Source organism: Amia ocellicauda, chromosome 7 (genome assembly GCF_036373705.1).
Source record: "Amia ocellicauda isolate fAmiCal2 chromosome 7, fAmiCal2.hap1, whole genome shotgun sequence".
In the NCBI taxonomy this organism is placed as follows: Eukaryota; Metazoa; Chordata; class Actinopteri; order Amiiformes; family Amiidae; genus Amia; species Amia ocellicauda.
The window spans coordinates 24,415,031-24,439,749 of NC_089856.1; the positions used below are offsets into that span (position 1 = coordinate 24,415,031).

The following is a 24,719-nucleotide window of genomic DNA, read 5'->3' on the forward strand; positions in this document are numbered from 1 at the left end:
GGCCAGTTTAGTACAGTGAACTCATTGTCATGTTCAAGAAACCAATTTGAAATGATTCGACCTTTGTGACATGGTGCATTATCCTGCTGGAAGTAGCCATCAGAGGATGGGTACATGGTGGTCATAAAGGGATGGACATGGTCAGAAACAATGCTCAGGTAGGCCATGGCATTTAAACGATGCCCAATTGGCACTAAGGGGCCTAAAGTGTGCCAAGAAAACATCCCCCACACCATTACACCACCACCACCACCAGCCTGCACAGTGGTAACAAGGCATGATGGATCCATGTTCTCATTCTGTTTACGCCAAATTCTGACTCTACCATCTGAATGTCTCAACAGAAATCGAGACTCATCAGACCAGGCAACATTTTTCCAGTCTTCAACTGTCCAATTTTGGTGAGCTTGTGCAAATTGTAGCTTCTTTTTCCTATTTGTAGTGGAGATGAGTGGTACCCAGTGGGGTCTTCTGCTGTTGTAGCCCATCTGCCTCAAGGTTGTACGTGTTGTGGCTTCACAAATGCTTTGCTGCATACCTCGGTTGTAACGAGTGGTTATTTCAGTCAAAGTTGCTCTTCTATCAGCTTGAATCAGTCGGCCCATTCTCCTCTGACCTCTAGCATCAACAAGGCATTTTCGCCCACAGGACTGCCGCATACTGGATGTTTTTCCCTTTTCACACCATTCTTTGTAAACCCTAGAAATGGTTGTGCGTGAAAATCCCAGTAACTGAGCAGATTGTGAAATACTCAGACCGGCCCGTCTGGCACCAACAACCATGCCACGCTCAAAATTGCTTAAATCACCTTTCTTTCCCATTCAGACATTCAGTTTGGAGTTCAGGAGATTGTCTTGACCAGGACCACACCCCTAAATGCATTGAAGCAACTGCCATGTGATTGGTTGGTTAGATAATAGCATTAATGAGAAATTGAACAGGTGTTCCTAATAATCCTTTAGGTGAGTGTATATATATATATATATATATATATATATATATATATATATATATATATATATAAATATGCATATAGCAGCAATAGGTTGTTCAAAAAGCTTTTTTTTTTTCACACTGATGTATGTTCAGTAGGACTGGAAACAAAGCCTATTAAAAAATGATAGATGTTTGTGTCATGGTGAAACAGTGTGTTTACTATACTCTGTATGTGATATTTAATTTGAAATGTGTTGATCTTACAACTATGTCATTGATTAATTAAAAGCATGTGGAAATCAAACAAAGTGCTTTTGGCCTTGGGGTTTGATTTACATGATTGGTCAGTGAGAATTCAAAGGTATTATAGAATATCTGGGAAGAGAAACCATTAGATACCAGCTGGAAAATGGACAACCTGTTTGTCTGGTTGGTTTGTCATGTTTTTTTGTGTGAAAATAAGCTATCCAGTCATGAGCCAAATGAGTTGCTTTTGTAGCTTTATTAACTTTGATGTATTATATTCATTTGCTTTGTGGACGTTATAATCAATACTTGCTTTAGTTTTGAAGTTGCAAGTAGAAAGTCTGGAAAAAAGGGTTGAAAAAGTTTTCATAAACGGACAGTGTGAGGTCACAGTTGGAGTCAGTGCACAGAAAGATTATATCAAAATGCTTTTCTTGCTAGAGGGTTAGACTTACAATGTAGCCAATGATACTGTGCTATCGGGAGTACACTTCAAATGAGTTCACAAACTTAACAGCATGTTACAAAAATAGGAAATAATTGGTTAGCATTCACTAATCTAAGTTGCTCTAAGTAGCTAATATATACACTCACCTAAAGGATTATTAGGAACACCTGTTCAATTTCTCATTAATGCAATTATCTAACCAACCAATCACATGGCAGTTGCTTCAATGCATTTAGGGGTGTGGTCCTGGTCAAGACAATCTCCTGAACTCCAAACTGAATGTCTGAATGGGAAAGAAAGGTGATTTAAGCAATTTTGAGCGTGGCATGGTTGTTGGTGCCAGACGGGCCGGTCTGAGTATTTCACAATCTGCTCAGTTACTGGGATTTTCACGCACAACCATTTCTAGGGTTTACAAAGAATGGTGTGAAAAGGGAAAAACATCCAGTATGCGGCAGTCCTGTGGGCGAAAATGCCTTGTTGATGCTAGAGGTCAAAGGAGAATGGGCCGACTGATTCAAGCTGATAGAAGAGCAACTTTGACTGAAATAACCACTCGTTACAACCGAGGTATGCAGCAAAGCATTTGTGAAGCCACAACACGTACAACCTTGAGGCGGATGGGCTACAACAGCAGAAGACCCCACCGGGTACCACTCATCTCCACTACAAATAGGAAAAAGAAGCTACAATTTGCACAAGCTCACCAAAATTGGACAGTTGAAGACTGGAAAAATGTTGCCTGGTCTGATGAGTCTCGATTTCTGTTGAGACATTCAGATGGTAGAGTCAGAATTTGGCGTAAACAGAATGAGAACATGGATCCATCATGCCTTGATACCAGTGTGCAGGCTGGTGGTGGTGGTGTAATGGTGTGGGGGATGTTTTCTTGGCACACTTTAGGCCCCTTAGTGCCAATTGGGCATCGTTTAAATGCCACGGCCTACCTGAGCATTGTTTCTGACCATGTCCATCCCTTTATGACCACCATGTACCCATCCTCTGATGGCTACTTCCAGCAGGATAATGCACCATGTCACAAAGGTCTAATCATTTCAAATTGGTTTCTTGAACATGACAATGAGTTGACTGTACTAAACTGGCCCCCACAGTCACCAGATCTCAACCCAATAGAGCATCTTTGGGATGTGGTGGAACGGGAGCTTCGTGCCCTGGATGTGCATCCCACAAATCTCCATCAACTGCAAGATGCTATCCTATCAATATGGGCCAACATTTCTAAAGAATGCTTTCAGCACCTTGTTGAATCAATGCCACGTAGAATTAAGGCAGTTCTGAAGGCGAAAGGGGGTCAAACACAGTATTAGTATGGTGTTCCTAATAATCCTTTAGGTGAGTGTATATATAATACCTTCCCCCATGCTGAATGCTGAATGCCGTTTCTAATGCATTACCTGCCAACTTGGCATTCACCCACATAAACAATAACACCAGGTAGATACCCTGACTCCCAGAGAACATGTATAGAACTGTGTTTGGGCATACTTGATACTCATGTAGAAACAGATACACTCTTATACTTAGTATTCAACTGCAACCTATCTGACTGTAGCCTTAAAGTTAAATTGGCTTATCGCATTAGCCTTTCAAAATAAAATGGAGCTGTCCAGAGTGCATTAAATCAGAGAAGCCTTCACTCATTTCAGCTCCCTTTACATAAATTGCATACAATCTGCATAAAGCAATGGAGCTACTGCTTTTAATTACGCTAACAGGATATTCCTTTCACAGCTGTGCTCTGCAGTGTAGTAAGGTCTGTTGGAAATGTGCACTTGAGATATTACCCCATCTTCCAGAAATTGTATTGAAAAGTCATCCAAAAATGAATAAAACTGAGCTAGATAGAAAAAATAAACACAAACAAAAAGCAGTGTTTTATTATTGGGCCTCCGGAGCTGCAGTAGCTGGATTTGCTCTGGCAATATCAGGCCCCTCTGAGAACAGTGGGGCAAAGGTAGAGTCTCCCTCCTTGTGAAGGTTAAAGGTATTTTGGGAAAAATGTTGCTGCCTGTTGTCCTTACTACAGACAGACAGGCGAAATTAGCACTGGTGACAGGTAATAAAGTGGCAAAGAAACTACTGGTGTGCAGGAACACAGCATAGGCATAAGCTCAAGGTCTAAAGACATCCTGCCAGCCTGTCTGCCTTGTCTGTCTGGGACATTTTATTCCCAATGTGCACATTACATCACAACAATACTTCATAAGCAAGGGCTGCACAGGTACCTCCACAACTAACCTTAGCTAGAGCTTACCACTTAAATGTGTAATTATATGGCATCTGAGCAAGTAAATATATTAAATAAATAATGTTGTAATGTGTAATTTCAGAGATTAGCTTATGACATGAACACACAGCAAAACTGTAGCTAATCTTCTTTAATTTATAGTTATCTAGCTTGTGTTCATATGTGCAGCCTTTGTGTCACTGGTACTTGGTGTACAAGATGAAATTGCATTCTTGAATGGAAAGCGTGTCAGATTCCAAATAAATGCACTCTCGGATGAATGTTAATTAAATGGTGCATTCACATATTGTTATGCAGTTGTATTTAACTATTCTATATCTTTCTGTATCTATTCTATACACATGCACTTTTTTCATGGATGAAGAGAAAACAGGTGCAAATACACAAAGCTATATTATTATTATTATTATTTCCCTTACATAATACATTTATTGAGAAAAGTGAGAAAGTAGGAAATGATTATTTTCCTAATGTTAAAAGAGAAGTGAGAACCGTACCAGTGGGCATAACTGTGGAACATCAACTCACAATTCACAAATACAATCAAACACTTCAAGAAGCTAATAGAAGTAACACGCCTACACTTCTTTGGTTATGTGCAATACATTTTCTTCACTGATTGTGCAAATACAGAAGTGTCATTTACCTGACAAATGTGTGACAACATCAGAGGAACAGCAGAGTGCAGGGGGTTATTTTTAGCTCTGTGATTTGCATTTAATGGTGAATGACCAAGCACCGGTGATTGATAGGAGAATTACAGGTTGTTGAAAATCAGTATTGTCTGTTCTTTCAAAGCAGAGCAGGAAATTAAATGCAATTGATATGGACATCGAAGCCGGCTGCCCCGACTCTGCAAAAATATGATTTTAAAATAATTTTACAAATAAAACATATCTAATTTCCAATCAAGCAGGTTAAAGACAAAGGTCCTTTTGGTTATATAATTGGTAGTCTGGCTGCCCCAGACTATACCCTTAGGAAGTGATAACTGTGTATCTGATGAAGTGTGCACCTTGTATCAATAAATCCTTTCATTACACTTCATCTTCCAGCTCTGTTATGACAAGATAAGCTCACTATTAAATGCAGACTGTTCACATTTAGTTACTTTTAGAAGATGCAAATCCAGTACCCATTTGTCTAAAGAAAAGGAAATTACAGTCATAACTCACACTTACACTTAAAGGGAGAATTGTTAAAACAGTTAAACCCAAGAAAAATATAAGTAAATCAAATAAAAGGCTTCCTAATAAATGTATTTTTCTGGAACTACACAATCTGATATCAGCTGGAGTCTAAGTAGAAACCAAAATAGGTTTTTACAACTGGATGACCCAATACAGAAAACACATGTTAATAAGCCAGCATAACCACATTTACGGGTATACAAAATAAAGAGGATACTCAGAGTTGGGCAGGTCAGTGCACTGTTGTTCTGGAGAAGTTTACAACTGTAATTAGACCCACAATATTGGTTTCACCACTCCCTGTTCCACACACTGTCCCTTTCCCACACTACTGTCCCCCTCCATAGTCATAATGGGCACCAGCAGACTGATCATGGCCTGAGAGAAGGATTTAATTGGCAATGATGTAATGCGTATCGCCACCCCCTCATCCTCTTCACAAACAGTACTACAGCACCTGCCACTTCAGTGTGTCCCACAGCACAAGCCACCGACTACCCCCCTTCCCCCGCCCCGAGACATTTACCTTATTCCACATTCCACTTTAATCACCTACCCCTAATCCTCGCCCCCAGTTCCTGTCCCTGTCTATGTCATGGACAATTTTGTCCATTAGTTAAGAACTGTGAAAAGCATGTTTTAATCGGTTGCAATCAGCGATCCTTTAAAAGGCAATGTGGGAGAAACAGTGTAACCATTCCAAAATTAAAAATAACAAATCAGGAATAGGTACAGACTCACCAGCCACACAATTATTGAGCTACAGGATGATATAGAAGATGACCTGGAGTCTGCCACACATACAGCCAACAGTATGCCTGCAGTGAAGAAACTATTATCCACCCTGCATTATCTTGTCATGGCAACAGCTACAGGCATCTGCCTGTTTCATGCACATTACCAGTTCTGCTAAATTTGCGTTTTTGAGACAAATGCATAAATTCTTATTTTCCCCAAAAACATGCTTGAACTGAAAGTCTTAAAAATAAATGTATTTCAAATTTCACATTTCCCCAACATGTTGGGAGCAATAGAAATACAAAACACACACATTCTATGAATGTCCAGGTCAGTCCATGACTCCTAAATATTTAACCAGCTGAATGAAAAGAAATATGGATATAGTAGGTACTTGTATTTGATTTAGATAAAATATTTAGGTTATGGGACACTCAAACAAAAAAAACTACATTTCACTCTGACATTTCAGTCTTTGTTCTGCCTTTGTACTGGTTTTAAAAGAGTCACCACCTTGATCTTTGGTATATGTAATCTGAAGTGTTATATAAGAATAAATGCAACATTTCAAATTGTTATGCAGGGATCAGTCAGGCATACCCACATCTTTGCACTTAATATCAAAGTGCTTAGGTACATTAGATTATAATAAATAAATGCATGTAGAGTTAAGAACAGATTTACAGATTGAAGAGCTAGAAAGTCACCAGTGATTTAGTTACAGATTTTGAGATATTGTGCAGACTAGACCAGAATGCAAATCCTTGAGCCTCAGTTAGTTTATAACTAAAGAGTTAAGTTATTGTTTTGGTCACAGTTCTATATTATTTTCTCTCAGCAGCCCATTTCAGTACATGCATCTCACATTCCAATATATCTTTTGTGTGTGTGTTTTTTTGTGTGTTTTATTTTTCATTGCCATAATCTGATTGTGCCTGTAATTGTGTTCACTCTCTCTCAATTTCACTTTAAATCTTCAAGGAACTCGAGGAACCCAGTGTTTCTCACTGTGCCAACTGCTCAGATTGCTTTGTGCATCAGAGGTATACAAACATAGGTATACAATAAATAAATAAATAAACAAACAGAAAAAGGTCAACTGCAGTTGGGGACAGTGGGGAAGGGGTTTGTCGCTGCACACTTCCTGTGAAACACTGCAAGTGATATGTCGCATATAGACTTAGACTTATCAATACCCTGCAAATGCTCTCCCAGACACAAGCCACAAATACAGACAGAAAAATCAGTTCCTGAGGAAACAACAGTATGGTATTCAGAAAGAAGCCACATTAATCACTCCAGTCAGATAAGGTGAGGTTTGAACAGGATTTTAAAAGGGCTTTTACCAAACATGACTTATGATTGTAGACAGTAAAACAACAGGCAGTTTAATGATTTTCATTGTCATTTTTTTTTTCTACAAAGTGCTGTCATATTAAAATGGCTTCAGCCTATGTATGTCCACACAATGCAAAGCACAACACAGAGTAGACTCAAACATGAGATGAATTCCACTATGGTTCAGATTTTACTGGGGCAGCCTGCCTGTATTAAACCTCTTCAGTTTCCTCCTTGGTTACCATGAAGTAATGTGTGCCACACACATAGTAATCACACACATAGTAAATATATGATCTGCTAAATTGCTGTTCTACACAAGTACTCTTTAAGAACCTCAACCTAAAATATATTAAATGAATTAATACAAATTTATTTTAGTGCATTGCAGAATTATGAGGGTTAAAAAAAAAAGGTTGTTGCACCCTATAACACCAGAAGCTCAGTGCCATCCATCCTGTTTGGGTAGATATTGTAACAGGGTCTCTCCATCAATTGCAAAAACACCCCCCATAAAATGTAAAGTCAAGTACCTGTCATCATTGACAAAATCAACCAAGGCACCTACTTCCTTTCTATACGTGCAGCTCTACTCCATCCGTATCAAATTCACAAAGTGTCTTCCTCTCACTTGCACGTACCGCCTTTGTTTTTAGAGTAGTGCAGTCCCACATTTGTGTCCTTCAACCTCTGCCCACCCACATTTATATACTGCCAGCCATGCCACTACTAATATTAATTTAGTTCAAATTAGTAATTAAATGGTTGATGTGTGTAACAAACAGCAGAAGACAACTGTGGCCCTTGAGAACCGGGGAATGCCACCTCTAATCTGTACTACGAATATATACAAGTGTTCCTTTGCAAAATACAAAACATATGTTTGCTGCTGACTTTTCCTCTAAAGTTTAACATTCTCAAATTAAAGTTTATTCCATCACCACCTCTATTAAACCAAAGTTATTTCTTTTTTACCAAATTACTGCTCTTCCTATGAGTGCCAAACAATTACTGCTCCATTGCTGTGTTTTATTTATATTTTTGCATTTAGACTTATTTTTAAGACATAAGATCTGACCTACGAGCTAATCGTGTAATTCCTAATTAAAGGAAAACTTCCATTAAATGTAAATAATAAGTAGACTCCATACTGAGCTCATATGAAGCCAGATAACTTAGGTGTGACAGAGCCCTGGTAGGAACATAATTAAGAGGCAATTATCGTGCAAACTTTGGGAGGAAGCTCCTGGAACCAGCCTGCATTCTCCGCACTGAGCCATTTTATTATATGCCATAAATTACTTTTATATTTTCCCTAGTGCTATCTTTTGATTCAAATAGTGTCATTTTCTCTCTCAGAGTAATTTTAATTTTGTGAATTATTTATGGATCTCTGGAAAGCTACTCAAAGCTCCTGTGATCACAGGTTGGAGATACTGAAGGGACATTGTTTTGCCAGGGAGAGTGAAGGAGGTGCCCGTGTCCAGCACAGAAGACGGACCTTATTAGCTGTTGTTGGTTTTTTTCCAGGAATCCCTGCATTTTTCTTAGGCTCGAACACTGCAATGACACCACTCTAGCCCTCTCCTTTCACCAGCTGTGGCATTTAAGGGAGGTGAGTTTGAATAGTTTCACTTCCTCAGATATAGGCCTATACATATTTATATACAAACACACAGATATACACACACACACAGACACGCAGACACGCACACACACATATACACATACCTCCAGGCTACATCAGACACAAAGTGGTTGTTGATGCATAATTCTATTATATATTTATTGGAATTAATTACTTTAAAGGTCACAAGAAAAATTATTAAATACATACATAATAATAGGCCAGATAAGTTTTTCTTGTGTTGCATTTGGTAAAACATATGCATGTTCTGTATATGTTGCAAACATGATTTCCCACTAATTGCATACTATGTATTTGCAAAATATCCATACACAGAAATAGTTAAACAATTGCAAAAGTTTCTCAATTTGTTAAAAAAATACTTTAAAAAAGTTAAATCTGCAATAATATACCTGGTTTAGTCTTATTTTACTCCTCAATACAGGGTTAATGATTCTAGTGGATTCTCTTACTTGATACAACTGGGATGCACTGTTTCCAGTGTTCTGCTTTTCTGATATTTATCATTAATATTTCTGAGACACTGTAACCCCTTCTTATCTGGTAGCGAGGTTTATGCTTTTTTGATTGATGAACTGATTGAGAGAATCTTATTAAATTTCACTGCACCCTTCAGCCCTTCTCACAACCTGCAATCAGCTGAAGATAAATCCTGATCCAATGATTGATTGCTAAAGAGTGTGGAACTGTTAAACAGATTTTTAAAGAAGACCGTCATAAAACCTTTCAGGGTCTCTGTAAAGTGCACACCAAAGAAAGAAGTCAAGTGTCCCTAGGGCTGTTCTTACCAGATAAATAGACCTTGCATGAAAAAACGGAAACAGAATGCTTAAAATGGCTTTGAAGACTGTGTAATGCTTTTGAACTCACATTCTCATTGATTTTCATGGCTGTGAGCTCTTAAATCAGCACCATAAATGCTAATCACACTGCAGCTTTTGTATCGTCACCTGCATTTACATGCCAAGGTAGCCAACTAAACAGACCCAATGTTCCAAGTTCTATAGTGCTGCATATGTGGATGCCCCCTCCTCCCCCCTCCCCAGTCTCCTCATTCCATCTTAGCTGCCGTGTATACAAGCTGGCATAATAAAATTGTCATTAGTGTAATAGACCTGAAAAAATACTCCCATTATAAGTTAATTATATTTGACTGATGATGACAGTCAATATAAAAGAATGAACATTAAAAAAAGGTTGATTTAATTATTTTGTAAAAGATATAAAAAATGGGGGAAACATTGCAACCATTCTGGCATGTTCTTTGTATTATTATGACAAATCATTTTGTATAAATGATTTAGCAACATTTGCACAACAGTTTGCTTTGTATGTTTCCAGTTGTAGATGAATTGATTCTATATGAAAGAGAAACTGTATAGTAAGTGGAAAACTAGAATCTTGATACTTCTAAGTTCTGCTAGAAGTGTATGATATAAAACTACATATGTGAGCTGCTATAGAAACTTTGAAAATGCAAAGTTTGACTTTTGAGTCATTTGGAACTTTCAATTTGTATTTATGTCCTGTATTATTTGTATACTACAAAAGCATGAATCAATGAACAAATTATTTATAGATTTCTACCGCATTGCCAACCTAAACTGCAAAACCGGTACTTTGACAGATATACCATGCTATTATGTTTATCATATTTTACTGGAGGGTGAAAAGAGTCAGTTAAAAAGGTATTTTAAAAGATCAAATGTAAATATAAGGGAACATAAAGCTTGTTGCTCATTCCGTGCATGTTACAGATTCAGAACATCAGAACATATTACAGATATAGCCTATTCATACTATTTCCCTCGTTAAATACTGTATTGGACAGAATAAGATTTAACTTAAATCTGAGTTTTGCCGAGTTTGAAGTGAGATATTTAAGTTAAATATTTATTTCAAAGCATCATGTTCCAGATTTAGGATTTAATTAAATACATAGTCAAACAAGTCATATTTATTTTTCAAAACAGGAGATTTAGCATTAATGTAATTATTTATTTGAAATATTGTAATATTCATGTGGAAAAAATATGATAATTTATTAAATCTGTGAAAACAAGATTTAAGTTTAATCTGTGAAAAATACATTTTACATTTGGGTCCTTTCAACACTTACTTTCAATGGCAAAAATATGCACAAACAACGGAAGTTTACACAGTTTTTCATATGCATGTTTCAGGTTTGATTTTAGGTCCCACTTTCTTTTCAGAAGGTGCTGCTTTGTTTACAAGCCATTGATCTCTCCTTTCATCATGCATGTCTAAAAAGAGCAGTGAGACAATTCACTGTGACTGCAAGATGCTTTCCTCCTTGTTGATTATTTTTAAGCACCCCCCAAAGTAATATTGCTGAAGTTGTGCAGCCTGCTTCCAATTTGAAGCAAGACATGTTAATGCACAGGGTCACACTTTACAATAATGGGCACCAATTCTTAATTAATTGATACATGCATACTAAAGGAATAACGCATGGATAACCTATGTACTTAATCTAAATGCTGCTGTTAATCACATGTATAACAAGGTTAGGGATAGGGTTACAGACTAGGTTTAGGGTTAGGGCTTATACAAGTGATCACCATCAGGATTCAGTGGAAGTGCATGAGGTTAATCAATTAATTAATTAAGAATTGGTGCCCATTATTGTAAAGTTTTTTCAAGGTGATTCAATGTCCTGTTGCTTTGTTTGTGACAAAACCTTTTCCCTCTGTTAGAGTCAATAGCCTGATAGAACCAATGGAAAATGCTTTGTGATAAAAGCTTCTTCTTTGCCTTCTCCATTTTTCTTATCTTCTAACCTCATCAGCATTGCTGTCCTTTACCTTCTGTGATGTCATTAGTGGTACAATTTCATGCAAGATTAGGCATGTAATTGTGTGTTAAATATGAGAGGTTAGCCATAACCACTCAGCTAATTAAGTCAGTGTTGTTAATGATGCTACATATGGACACAGTGGCCCTCTTCAACATACAGTACAACTTACCCCTATAGAAATCAAGGGAAGCTAAAAGGCACTCAATCTAAATTTTACATCCCTACCACTGTGATTAACTGGATTTGAAGGCCTGTTGGAGAAACGCTATTAACACACAACCAAAACAGAAGGCGCTACATCACTCTCACGTTTAGTCAGAAGGCCTGTCATGGATGTATTTTAATGGGACTGGTTCCCTTCCAAGAGCCAGTTGTTGGATCAGCAGTAAATAATCTGTTATCATTTTCATGTGTCAGACATCCAGATGGCAGCCTTAACTGAACTGAACTTAATAGAAGACAGACACACACACCTCAACTGTACTGATGTTCCCCATTGAGTACTCTGCCTCCATCAATTGTGACAGAGACATCACTTCAACTCACAAAATGTGTGTTGGGATCTACAAGGTTATATTAAACTTAGGAGGAAAAACTGTCAGTCAAGGTTTTCTCTAACCTATTACAGAACTGGATTCTTGCCCTAATAATATATATGTATACACCAATCAGGCATAACATTATGACAACCTGCCCAATATTGTGTAGGTCCCCCTTTTGCTGCCAAAACAGCCCTGACCCGTCGAGGCATGGACTCCACTAGACCTCTGAAGGTGTGCTCTGGTATCTGGGACCAAGACGTTAGCAGCAGATCCTTTAAGTCCTGTAAGTTGCGAGGTGAGGCCTCCATAGATCGGACTTGTTTGTCCAGCACATGCCACAGATGCTTGATTGGATTGAGATCTGGGGAATTTGGAGGCCAAGTCAACACCTTGAACTTATGATTCATCAGACCAGGCCACCTTCTTCCATTGCTCCGTGGTCCAGTTCTGAAGCTCACGTGCCCATTGTAGGCACTTTCGGCAGTGGACAGGGGTCAGCATGGGCACCCTGACTGGTCTGCGTCTACGCAGCCCCATACACAACAAACTACTATACACTGTGTGTTCTGACACATTTCTATCAGAACCAGCATTAACTTTTTCAGCAATTTGAGCTACAGTAGCTCGTCTGTTGGATCGGACCATACGGGCCAGCCTTCACTCCCCACGTGCATCTGTGAGCTTTGGCCGCCCATGACCCTGTCACCGCTTTTCCTTCCTTGGACCACTTTTGATAGGTACTGACCACTGCAGACCGGGAACACCACACAAGAGCTGCAGTTTTGGAGATGCTCTGATCCAGTCGTCTAGCCATCTCAATTTGGCCCTTGTCAAAGTCGCTCAGATCCTTACGCTTGCCCATTTTTCCTGCTTAACACATCAACTTTGAGGACAAAATGTTCACTTGCTGCCTAATATATCCCACCCACTAACAGGTGCCATGATAATGAGATTATCAGTGTTATTCACTTCACCTGTCAGTGGTTATAATGTTATGGCTGATCGGTGTATATATAATAGATATATACACACACATATAACTCATACATTTTGTACAAATTGCAGTCTTGTGTAATTTTTCCATACTCTCAAGACCACTTGCCCATTAGCAGCAAAATGTTTAACTGTTTATAACTGAGCATGGCAGGCCTTTGTGTGGGAGATAGATCTTAGAGTGACATTTGCAGATTGATCCTTAACGCAACTTTAAGCACCCTTGATTGTCAGAACACAAAGCGTCATGGGATGCTGGTTCTGAAACATGGTGACATTATGAACACTGAGGGAGACAACCAAAGTGAAGGTGACAGATGTCAACATCAGACTAATTCTCCAGATGATCTGGTTCTCTCCAGAGGTCATAACACATGACAATACACAGCAATTGTAAGTCAAGCCAGGATTGTATTTTTTCCAGGGTGACTGGAAGGGCACTTTTTCCTTGGCTTGCTGAAGGCTTGGTACCCACATTCATGCATAATTCATGAGCCTTTTTTTTTTTGTACGTTAAAATATATTTTTATAAACCTGTCCTTTACTGTTAAAAGGACTGGCACTCGTTTTTTTTTTTTATCCCATTTGATTTATTTGTTTGCATCATTTTCTAACTGGCTGGTTAGGAAAGTATTTGTTTCCTTCAAATTGCTGTTAATCCTTGAATTGGCCTCCACTGGATTTGGTGCAAAGCCATACTTAGGAAAGGGTCCAAAAAATTAAGAGGGTGGTATAAGCTCTAAGTTCCAAAACGGTCTAACCTTGGCATGCAGCTTGGAGTTCTGTCAACTTGTCAATCAGGAAAATAGGAGCTGTCAACCCAAGACTTAAAACCCTGCATGCCTGTCTGCATGGGCCTGTGATACAATATTAGGCAGGCATGCACAAAACAATTTTACAATCTCTGACATCCAGTGTGGTATCCCAGAAGATGTTTCTCTCTTTACGTGCTTACCCTCCCCTCATGAGCGGTGACAAAATGTTGAAATTCGAAACCACAAAGAAATAAAAAAGTGAATTTGTACTCTCCCAGGCTCAGTTTGTTCTGAAATGTTTTTCAGGAAAATAATTACCACAGTGTGACAGGCCGCTGTCTGTCATGGCACGGCTGCTGCTGACGTCCACTGATGAGGTGCTCATGTGCCGCAGCTGTGTTGTCCGCTCCCTCGCTAACAGGCTGCGGACTCACGGCTGCGGGCAATGAGCACCGAGGCGATTGTGACGTCAGCGGCAGCTGTGCCCTGTTTATTTAATCCCTCTCCCTCCCCGACGGAAGCAGCTAACCAGAGAGAAAGAGAACTGTTTGTACAACCCCTGCCTGCCCAGAGCACCCTGTTTTGTGGACGTTTGTGTCTTCATTTTGCTTTTGTTTTCCCTGTTTGTCTGTGTCCCCTGAACGGACCTGACCATTAATAAAGCCCGGACACTACCGGAATTCGAGACTCTCTCCCCTTTGTGTCCGGCGTTCACACACAGCTCAATTTTTCTTCTTTTTGTTTGTGTGTGTGTGAAATTAAAGGGAGAAATAAAAATGCAGCCTCAAAAATAAATATCCCAGAAGGTTAATTGAAAGACTCTGAAGCTGGCTGAAGTTACTTCCCCTTGCTCTAGATTTAGAGAAAAACAAATCACCTACAGACAAGCAAGACTTTCTGAGTAAAGCAATGGTCACCCCTCTGCTCTTATCATTAAGTCTCACAGACCTGTTCATTAAAAAAAAATCCTATTTCCATCCTTTTTCTTATTTACAAACCATGGAAAGTTTATTGCTGAACAAATAATATCTCTTTGCTTCACAGCAAGGTCCTTCTCACCTCACCTGTGCCTGTCTGCCTCTTTCATTTCTGGGTAAGGTTTAAAAGAATGGTCTGGGGAACTCCAAAGTCACAAAGTCAGATTCCAGACAGGATCTCCAGGGGAGTGAGCTGGCCCAGTGTGCCCCAACTTTTACAGCACTTCTTATTCAGATCTGTACTCCGGAGAAGCAAAAGAGTTGCCTTCTATTCCCAGAAATTAAAACAAAATTAAAACATGAAAAAGTTTAAATAACATAGCAATGCAAAGAAAAAGCCATCTCTGCAGGAAATAGAAATCACTTGCACCCCCGAAATGTTTATGATGTAGTAGGGCTTGAGTACAGCAATTTATGTCTCACAGTAAAGTATCTCCCTATCTGGTTCTACGCAATGATGGATGAGTTAATTAAGAGCACATTTAAATTGTTGGGGCGGGGTGGGGGTGGTGGTTCCTGTCTTTTATGGCTGACATACTTTACTTACTCAAGCCCTCATGCCACCTGGAGCAGTGAAGGACTGCATCACCCTCAGTCCAGACAGACTTGCTCCTGCCCAAATGAAAAAACAGCACTGAATTAAAGGGTTAATTGACTGGAGGTGAGCTACCAAAAGCAGCTTAACACCAACCCTGACTCTGCACAGCTCGGCCGTCAATCACAGCTGCAAAACACCTGTGTCGCCACGTTGCTCAGAGTCTCCAGAGTGTGGGGCCAATCACAGCAGCAGCAGCAGCATCAGCAGCAGCAGCAGCAGCATCAGCAGCAGCAGCAGCAGCCCGGGGTGGGGGGGGACTTGCAACCACATTTTCTGCTAACTGCTGAATTGTTGTGCAAGATCAATGCCTGACAAGAATGCCTTATCATTACTCTACTTTCCACACAGCTTTGCACTACCAGCAGTCAATACCACAAATACAGCCAGGAAATGGACAGCAACAGAACTCAAAAGGCTTAAGCAAGAAAAGGGAAGACTGATGCTTTGCTTTGTGTATGTGTGCTATGTTGCACTCTCTCATCCTAGCACGTGAAGACGAAGGGCAAATTGCATAGCTCCTAGATGATTTTAGTGTACTACCAATCTACATAAAATATCAAAAAGGAAACAAAAAACAACTTGAGCACCTTTTCAGTTTGCTTGGAAGGCAGCAAAACAAGTTGATTTTTATTTTTGTTGGTCTTGCTCACTGGATGATATATGATTTTATTTATTTATTTTACATGTGGAGAATCATGGGCACTTACACATCCTGAAGGAGGGTGGAGGAGCTGTCTTTTCCTTGTTCTGAGGGGCCTGCTGTGCCCAGGCCATGCTGCGAGCATGGCTGACTGACCCATCTCTCCTAGGTCTTTCCAGCGGCCGGCTCAGAGTTCCTCGGTGAGTAGACACCACGGTGGGACATCCAAGAGAATGTTCCTTTGGACGGGAAGCAGAAGTTCACAGGGAACAGGACACGAGAGAAGGTAACAACTTCTGCATGTGTTTTTCTTTTTTCTAGGGCTGACATTCAAGCACTTTTTTCTGTTTAATTGCATCAAGTGTAGTGGTGCTTGGCTATAAATATTCTTTATACTAAAAAAAGTCTTAGTATTTATTATTCTTCTACCTTCTGTTCCCATAGGCTGGACTAAAAATTTTGTACAAATTTGAGATTTTGTCATACTAAATACTAAAGGAAAGTTAAATTTTCAAGATTTTCTTTTTTTGTTGAATTTGTTTTAGTTAATCCTAAACAATCCCTGCAATAATGTTGCCAGTTTCATGTGCATTTCCAATGTTTTCAAATATGAACATAAAAATAATGTTTTGTATAAGTGTAAATGCTAAAGTAAAATAACATAATTAGAATCATTTAAAAGTAGGATTCTGTGATAAATTAATAATAAAATAATTAGCTTTAACTGAGGTTGTGTTACTTCACTGAAGATCACAATATATTATTAGGGATAATTTTGTATGGGACATTTAAAGTATTTTTCATTCAGTGCATTATAAGTCATAAGTGGTTAATTTAAAACTTGCAGTAGAAAATGAACTTTTGATATAAATCAATTGAACAGTGTGTAAATCTAGTGCCTGCATAATTACATTTATAAAAAATTCAAAACCCAGGATCGATAATTAGTCAATACTCTGTGACAGAAACATAAAATGTTTTTATTTTTTTAAACAATTAAGTAATCAATCTATGAAGTGCTCAGATAATCTATAATCCTAGAGGAACAATCACTTGCAACTAAGAAAAATTGACTATCAAAAGATGGACTTACAAACTCATACTATTATTGAGTTGACCAGAGATTGATTTCCTTTGATGCAGGTGCAGAACATATTACCTCAGTTGTAAATTGTGTTACATTAATTTAACTGTTGCCATAGTAGCTGCAAAGATTTGTAATTGAACAGAACTTAAAGATATGTTTGTATATTGTTGTGTTGTTGAGGTTTTTTCTTTTTTTCTTCGGGGGGGGGGGGGGTCCCCCTCATTCAGAAAAGGTTATGCATCTCATTTTGAGACTTTTGAGGAAATGAATAAATCAGTAACCCTTGTATAATCGAATATTAAAAATGCAAGCAGTCTGTCTGGAGTATCATTTGGGCATCAACTGAAAGTTAAATAGAGTATTTGTTTTAAGCATATAAAACATTCCATAATGACCAAGGCAAATACATGGATCCTGATATTCCCCATGGGCAAACTATGGACAAATTACCCATCTAATCCACTTAATAGGGAGCAGGCAGTGTACTCACAGGGAAAGAAAGGAACATAAATATAAGGATATATATGTATATATTATATCTCCAGGCACCACACAGTTCTGTGGGTATTGTATTATGAGTCAACAGCCTATTTTAAGCTGTCACCTGTATATTAAAGAAATAAAGAATCACTACTGGAAAAATAAGTTAAATACATTACGGTCTCTGTTGTAGGCGATACAGTAAAACTTAATCAATGCTGTCAGCTGACTTTTCGGGAGCCTTGAAGACCACCACAATTTGCCAGACCTTTCACCCAAATGCACTGTAGCTGGCTGGGAGAGATGGGGTGCATGGCTTTCCTCTCCATTAACACTGCTGTCATGTTCCTCCCACCATGGTGCAGTACACGGCAGTCTCAGTCACTTGTTTGTTGAGTGTTTGTGGTGTTAATTTTTTGGGGTGGGTGTTTTTGTGTGTCAGGACAATTTACCAGAAGATCCGGGAGTACGACCTTCTAGACAAGAGGAAGAGAGTGACAGCACTGAAGGCAGGAGAGGACCGGGCTATCCTGCTGGGACTCACCATGATAGTGTTCTCCGTGATGATGTACTTCCTCCTGGGTATCACCATGGTGCGCTCCTACACAGACAGGTACCTCGCTCGCTCTACTATACAAGTGACTTTGTTAGCCTGTCATTGCGATAAGTTCACCTCTCTATAGCACCTTGCACAGCAGGGGCGTCAAATTCCCTTCTTGAGCTGTACAGACAGAGCATTCTGGGTTTTGCTCAAGTCCAGCTCTCAGTATGCTCATTTTGGTCTGATTACTCAATTAACTGCATAGATTTAATATTTCTCTTCAGGCTCCAGAAAGTTTGGTGGGTATTGTATTTTGAGTCAATAGCACATTTAATATTTGTGTAATTTCTTTCTTTCTTAATAATTAAGCTTCCATGAGGCTTATTTAATTAAAAATGTTAAATAAGCCTAATGGAGAAAACTACAGCAGTTGGAACTCATACAAGGAGACACTATGGCCTTCCAATAACTTATTTTGAAAGCCCTTATTAGGCAACTTTCCCACAGTTCCATACTCCACTCCACATCTTTGAAAATGACTGTACTTCAACCATCAGTGTCATCAAAGTAGATGCAGCTTGTATGAGTATTTGGTTTATTCTTTACCAGATTAAAAATACTCTGGCTATGTGAATAACAGATCTCATTAATGTACAAAACCAATGGGAAAAAATCTATTCAGTTTTTGTACAGCTTTTTTTGATTTTACTGCTCTTCCATCTATTTACATTACTGCATGTTTGCCATGGTCATCTGATCTTGACATAGGTCAGAAATGCTTTCTTCGAGACACAGATAAAAGGCACTTTTGTCATGACATTACTCCTGGAAAGGAAATCAGAACGCATTATACATTTGCATTTGACAAAACACTTTGCTTACATAAAGAGTGCAGATAATTTGTTTCCGTTCTTTCCTGTAAAGAACTGGAGAGCTGGTGTTCTTGCTGGTGTAATGGAAACTAAACGTGCGGAACTTGGTATATGAATACGCGGCAGGTCTGCGTTTACTGTCACAAGGCTGAAGAGCAAGATAATGGGTCTCTATTAGAGATGCCAAATTATGCCATCCCACTGCAGATTGTACAGGGATAAGTGGTGCCATAAATTTCAGTCAGTGTCAATTAAACAGCCAGCTGGTTCCCTGGAACAGCAAGTGCACACAAACACTGACATGCAAGTTGCATGGCAACCTGGGGATGTGACCAACCATTCGGCTATCTGGATTAATGAACTGGAGCATTCACCCGGAAACACAGCCCAGCACTGTCATGCACAGCCAAGCACAGCGCAGCCCAACACAGCACAACACATAATAGAGGGCTGGGACATATCACAGGGGCTGTGCTGCTTTCTCCCTCACACACTCATCTTTCAAAATCGAAAGAGTAGTAATTCCACAAACAGACGTCATTAATAAGTTATCAGTGTGTCTAGAAACCTGAATGGTTGTATTGATTCATGGAAAAGGTCAGAGCTTGTGTATGGTTCCCCCCGTGGTCAGGCAGGGAGCTTTGTGTGAAAGAACCCAGGCTCCCCCACACTCAATTCAACTCTATTTTCCTCATGTTCATGGAAGACAGTAGATACCTGGACCTTTCAGCCTTCCTGGGTCCACCTGTTCACCTCTGCTTTTTAGAGTAGGTGGATCCGTCAGCTAACTCAAGCACAACAAGGATACAAAGACCAGAAGGGCAAGTGATTTAGGAAACAAAACAGGGGTACTTCTTCATGCAAAGAGCGGTGGGGCATTGGGAAGGATTAACTCACTGCAGAGAGTGGCATTTAACTGGGTTCTGGCAAGAAGTAACAAGGGGAGATGCTGGACCAGTCAGCTACCCAACAAACGGGGAGTGTGACCTCCCTACACGATCTTATGTTTTTATAATTGTGGTTTATTAGAAGTGCTGCTTTCAAGCAAAGAGTAACCCCCCTTCCCCACCATGGGCTTAGAACACTTATTTCACGCAGATCAAAATAAATGTATTAAAGTCCTAGCAGCACATTGGATAGGTTTCCATATTACTTATTAACACCGTCAGCTGTCGAAGACAAATTGCGATAGTTTTAACTTATGCACTGGCAGGTACACAGACAAAAACACAGAAACTTGGAATCTAAACAATTATTTAAAAAAACAGAAAGGAAAGGAATCTATTCCACAGTTTTTAGTTATTATCAGGAGCAGTATTTATATGTCCTGCTTTGAACTGGAAACCAATGCATATGTGTTTTAATGTTTTTCTTCCCTTCAGTGTCTGGACAGATGAGTCTAACTGCACTGTGCTCAACTCCAGCATTGTGTCCGAGATTAACTGCACATACAGCTGTGGTTCGGACTGCTGGAAAGGGTCAAAGTATCCTTGCCTGCAGGTGTTCGTTAGCCTCAATTCCTCTGGGAAGATTTTTCGCCTTTCCCACAATGAGGAGACACATGGCCTGAACCCTGAGGTGAGTCCAGGGACAACTGAACAATCAGCTTGGTGACAATAGCACAAGAGACTGTTAACTGGTAAGGGGGTGTCTGTTTGAGGGAATGTTGCCACATGTGTGGAGCCACAGGTACCATACTGAAATCAGATCCCTAACAAAAAAACAGACCAATAGACCCTCATGCGAGTATGCAAGGCCTCAAGCAGACAGTCAGACAGAAAGATGATATCTATGCCACAGGCTCAATGGAACTCTGGATTGGAGCATTCCACTGTTTTTGACGTGCTTATTTCAACATGGGGCTCCGCATGTTTTTTCTTTTCTTCTAGACCATTTTTTTGTGTTAGCCATGCCATCTTGTTTATTTTTAAGTGGCTTTCAGCCTCCGCTGAGCAACCTCAATGTTTACACCTTATGGTTGATGGTGCCATAAAGGAAATGAAACTTGTCACAAAAGATCTGCACCTCAGATGAAAAAACACTACATTTATTTAATTTTTGGTTTTACATTTAAGGTTGACCTCAGTATCTTTGCTTCATAGAATGTAGTTTCTTCAAGGGCATCTAGGCCAGAGGCAGACAGATTTACACATCTAGGTTGCACCAGTTAATTAAAATAATAACTCTTCACTCTCCCCCATTTCCCCCATCTCCCACTTCAGAATATGTTTTACTTTGTGGTAGGGTTTTATTTTCTAAATGAGGTTGACAACTTTTTAAAATATAATACTTCACTTTAAACTTCACTTCACAAACCATTATTCTTATGTGAAATTTAATCACAGAACTCTGCCTGCAAACCACACATTTTCTCAATATTTTTTTATAGTAAAATGTGAGGCAGTGGACTAAAACGGAAAGGTTTCAACTGGAATCAGCTTGCAGGTACCTATATAGTGGTTCTCAAAAGTATTCACCCCCCTTGGACTTTTCCTCAGGAGTTTTTCCACTGATCAACACAGAAAAGGTCCATAATGTCAAAATGAAAAAAACAAATCTACAAATTGTTCTAAATTAATTACACATACAAAACAGAATAATTGAATGCATAAGTAATCACCCCCCTCAGTCTATATATGGTAGAGGCACCTTTGGCAGCAAATACAACCATGAGTCTATGTGGATAAGTCTCTAAAAAGCTTCGCACATCTGGACACAGCAATTTTTGCCCATTCTTCTTTGCAAAATTGCTCAAGCTCCATCAAGTGAATGTGGGCCTTTAGTGAACAGCAATTTTCAACTCTTTCCACATATTCTCAATTGGATTGAAGTCTGGACTTTGACTGAGCCACTCCAGGACATTGATGTTTTTGTTTTTATGCTACTTCAGAGTGGCTTTCACTGTATGTTTGGGGTCATTGTCCTGCTGGAAGATTAATCTCAGGTCTCTTGCAGACATCAGCAGGTTTTCTTCCAGGATTTCTCTGTACTTTGCTGCATCCATTCTGCCCTCTATCTTTACACGTTTTCCAGGCTCTGACACAGAGAAACATCCCCATAGCATTAGGCTGCCACCACCATGCTTCACGGTAGGGATGGCGTTCTCAGGATGATGTGTGGTGTTAGGCTTGTGCCAAACATAGCGCTTAGCATTGAGGCCAAAAAGCTCTATTTTGGTCTCATCAGACCATAGAATCTTCCTCTACTTGGTCTCAGAGTCTCTTACATGCCTTCTGGAAAACTCTAGCACAGATTTGATGTGAGTTTTTTAAACAATGGCTTTCGTTTTGCCACTCTCCCAAAAAGGCCACTTTTGTGAAGCACCAGGACTATTGTTGCAGTATGCACAGTGTCTCCCAGCTCAGTCGTGGAAGACTGTAACTCTTTTAGAGTTGCCTCTTGGTGGCCTCCCTGACTAGTGCCCTTCTCATCTGGACACTCAATTATTAAGGATGGCTTGATCTAGGCAGATTCACAGTTGTGCCATATTCTCTCAATTTCTTAATAAAGGATTTTACTGTGCTCCGGGGGATATTCAATGCCTTGGAAATGTTCTTATATCTTACCCCTGATTGGTGGTTTTGAAGAACCTTATTCCAGATTTGCATTGAATGTTCCTTCGTCTTCATTATGTAGTTTTTGTTAGGAATTGTACTAACCAACTGTGGGACCTCCCATAGACAGGTGTATTTAACCTGAAGTCTTGTGACACACCTTAAATGCACAGAGGTGGACTCCATTCAACTAATTATGTTTCACCACTGAAGAGGCCCCAAATTCCTCACCCATACATGAGGTTACCAAAGAGCACATAATGAGACCAGCTTCTACCGGTTTGTACCAGATGCATCTCTCTGCAGACACACAATACAAATTTAGTACAAAACGTACGTTCTAGTAAAACCACAAGAAGATGGGGAAGTGGGCACACAACCCCCCTTTGCCTATCTAGACATGCGTTAGATACGTGTGGATTATAAATAACGAAATGGTTACATACACTCATCTAAAGGATTATTAGGAACACCTGTTCAATTTCTCATTAATGCAATTATCTAACCAACCAATCACATGGCAGTTGCTTCAATGCATTTAGGGGTGTGGTCCTGGTCAAGACAATCTCCTGAACTCCAAACTGAATGTCTGAATGGGAAAGAAAGGTGATTTAAGCAATTTTGAGCGTGGCATGGTTGTTGGTGCCAGACGGGCCGGTCTGAGTATTTCACAATCTGCTCAGTTACTGGGATTTTCACGCACAACCATTTCTAGGGTTTACAAAGAATGGTGTGAAAAGGGAAAAACATCCAGTATGCGGCAGTCCTGTGGGCGAAAATGCCTTGTTGATGCTAGAGGTCAGAGGAGAATGGGCCGACTGATTCAAGCTGATAGAAGAGCAACTTTGACTGAAATAACCACTCGTTACAACCGAGGTATGCAGCAAAGCATTTGTGAAGCCACAACACGTACAACCTTGAGGCGGATGGGCTACAACAGCAGAAGACCCCACCGGGTACCACTCATCTCCACTACAAATAGGTAAAAGAGGCTACAATTTGCACAAGCTCACCAAAATTGGACAGTTGAAGACTGGAAAAATGTTGCCTGGTCTGATGAGTCTCGATTTCTGTTGAGACATTCATGGTAGAGTCAGAATTTGGCGTAAACAGAATGAGAACATGGATCCATCATGCCTTGTTACCACTGTGCAGGCTGGTGGTGGTGGTGTAATGGTGTGGGGGATGTTTTCTTGGCACACTGTAGGCCCCTTAGTGCCAATTGGGCATCGTTTAAATGCCACGGCCTACCTGAGCATTGTTTCTGACCATGTCCATCCCTTTATGACCACCATGTACCCATCCTCTGATGGCTACTTCCAGCAGGATAATGCACCATGTCACAAAGGTCGAATCATTTCAAATTGGTTTCTTGAACATGACAATGAGTTCACTGTACTAAACTGGCCCCCACAGTCACCAGATCTCAACCCAATAGAGCATCTTTGGGATGTGGTGGAACGGGAGCTTCGTGCCCTGGATGTGCATCCCACAAATCTCCATCAACTGCAAGATGCTATCAATATGGGCCAACATTTCTAAAGAATGCTTTCAGCACCTTGTTGAATCAATGCCATGTAGAATTAAGGCAGTTCTGAAGGCGAAAGGGGGTCAAACACAGTATTAGTATGGTGTTCCTAATAATCCTTTAGGTGAGTGTATGTCTCCATATTTGGGCATAAAATAGAAAACATTGTGTTTAAGCTTAATCAGGAAGACAGTGAGGATATCATAAGATAGGGAGTTGTCTCCCCCTTATTGGTTCAAACTCACCCTGTCCAGGTTATCGCAGTATGTATATAACATCATGTAAGCTCTATGATTTTAGGGAAGTAAGGACAGAGACCTGCTTGTCTGTGTGTATTACTTTTCTCCAAGCGGCTTGAATAAAGACTCTGTTTGATTCAATCTACTCCACAGTCTGATTCTTGTACAAGTAATTAAAAAGGGGATTCTTCACCACAGCTCAATCAGGTGTGTCATAGTACAAGGGGTGATTACTTATGCATTCAATTATTTTCTGTTTTGTATTTGTAATTAATTTAGAAC

General features: G+C 39.7%; 1 protein-coding gene across 1 annotated transcript in view; it reads left to right on the forward strand.

Moving 5' to 3' along the window:
• The window catches only part of s100p (S100 calcium binding protein P), a 41,685-nt gene that overhangs the window by 14,976 nt on the left and 1,990 nt on the right, over window positions 1-24,719 (forward strand). Inside the window, exons 2-4 of the mRNA XM_066708854.1 lie at window positions 16,306-16,422; window positions 18,146-18,316; window positions 20,499-20,694. Of these exons, the coding sequence (XP_066564951.1) occupies window positions 16,370-16,422; window positions 18,146-18,316; window positions 20,499-20,694 (420 nt within the window). The 5' untranslated portion in view covers window positions 16,306-16,369. The remainder of the gene's footprint in view (window positions 1-16,305; window positions 16,423-18,145; window positions 18,317-20,498; window positions 20,695-24,719) is intronic.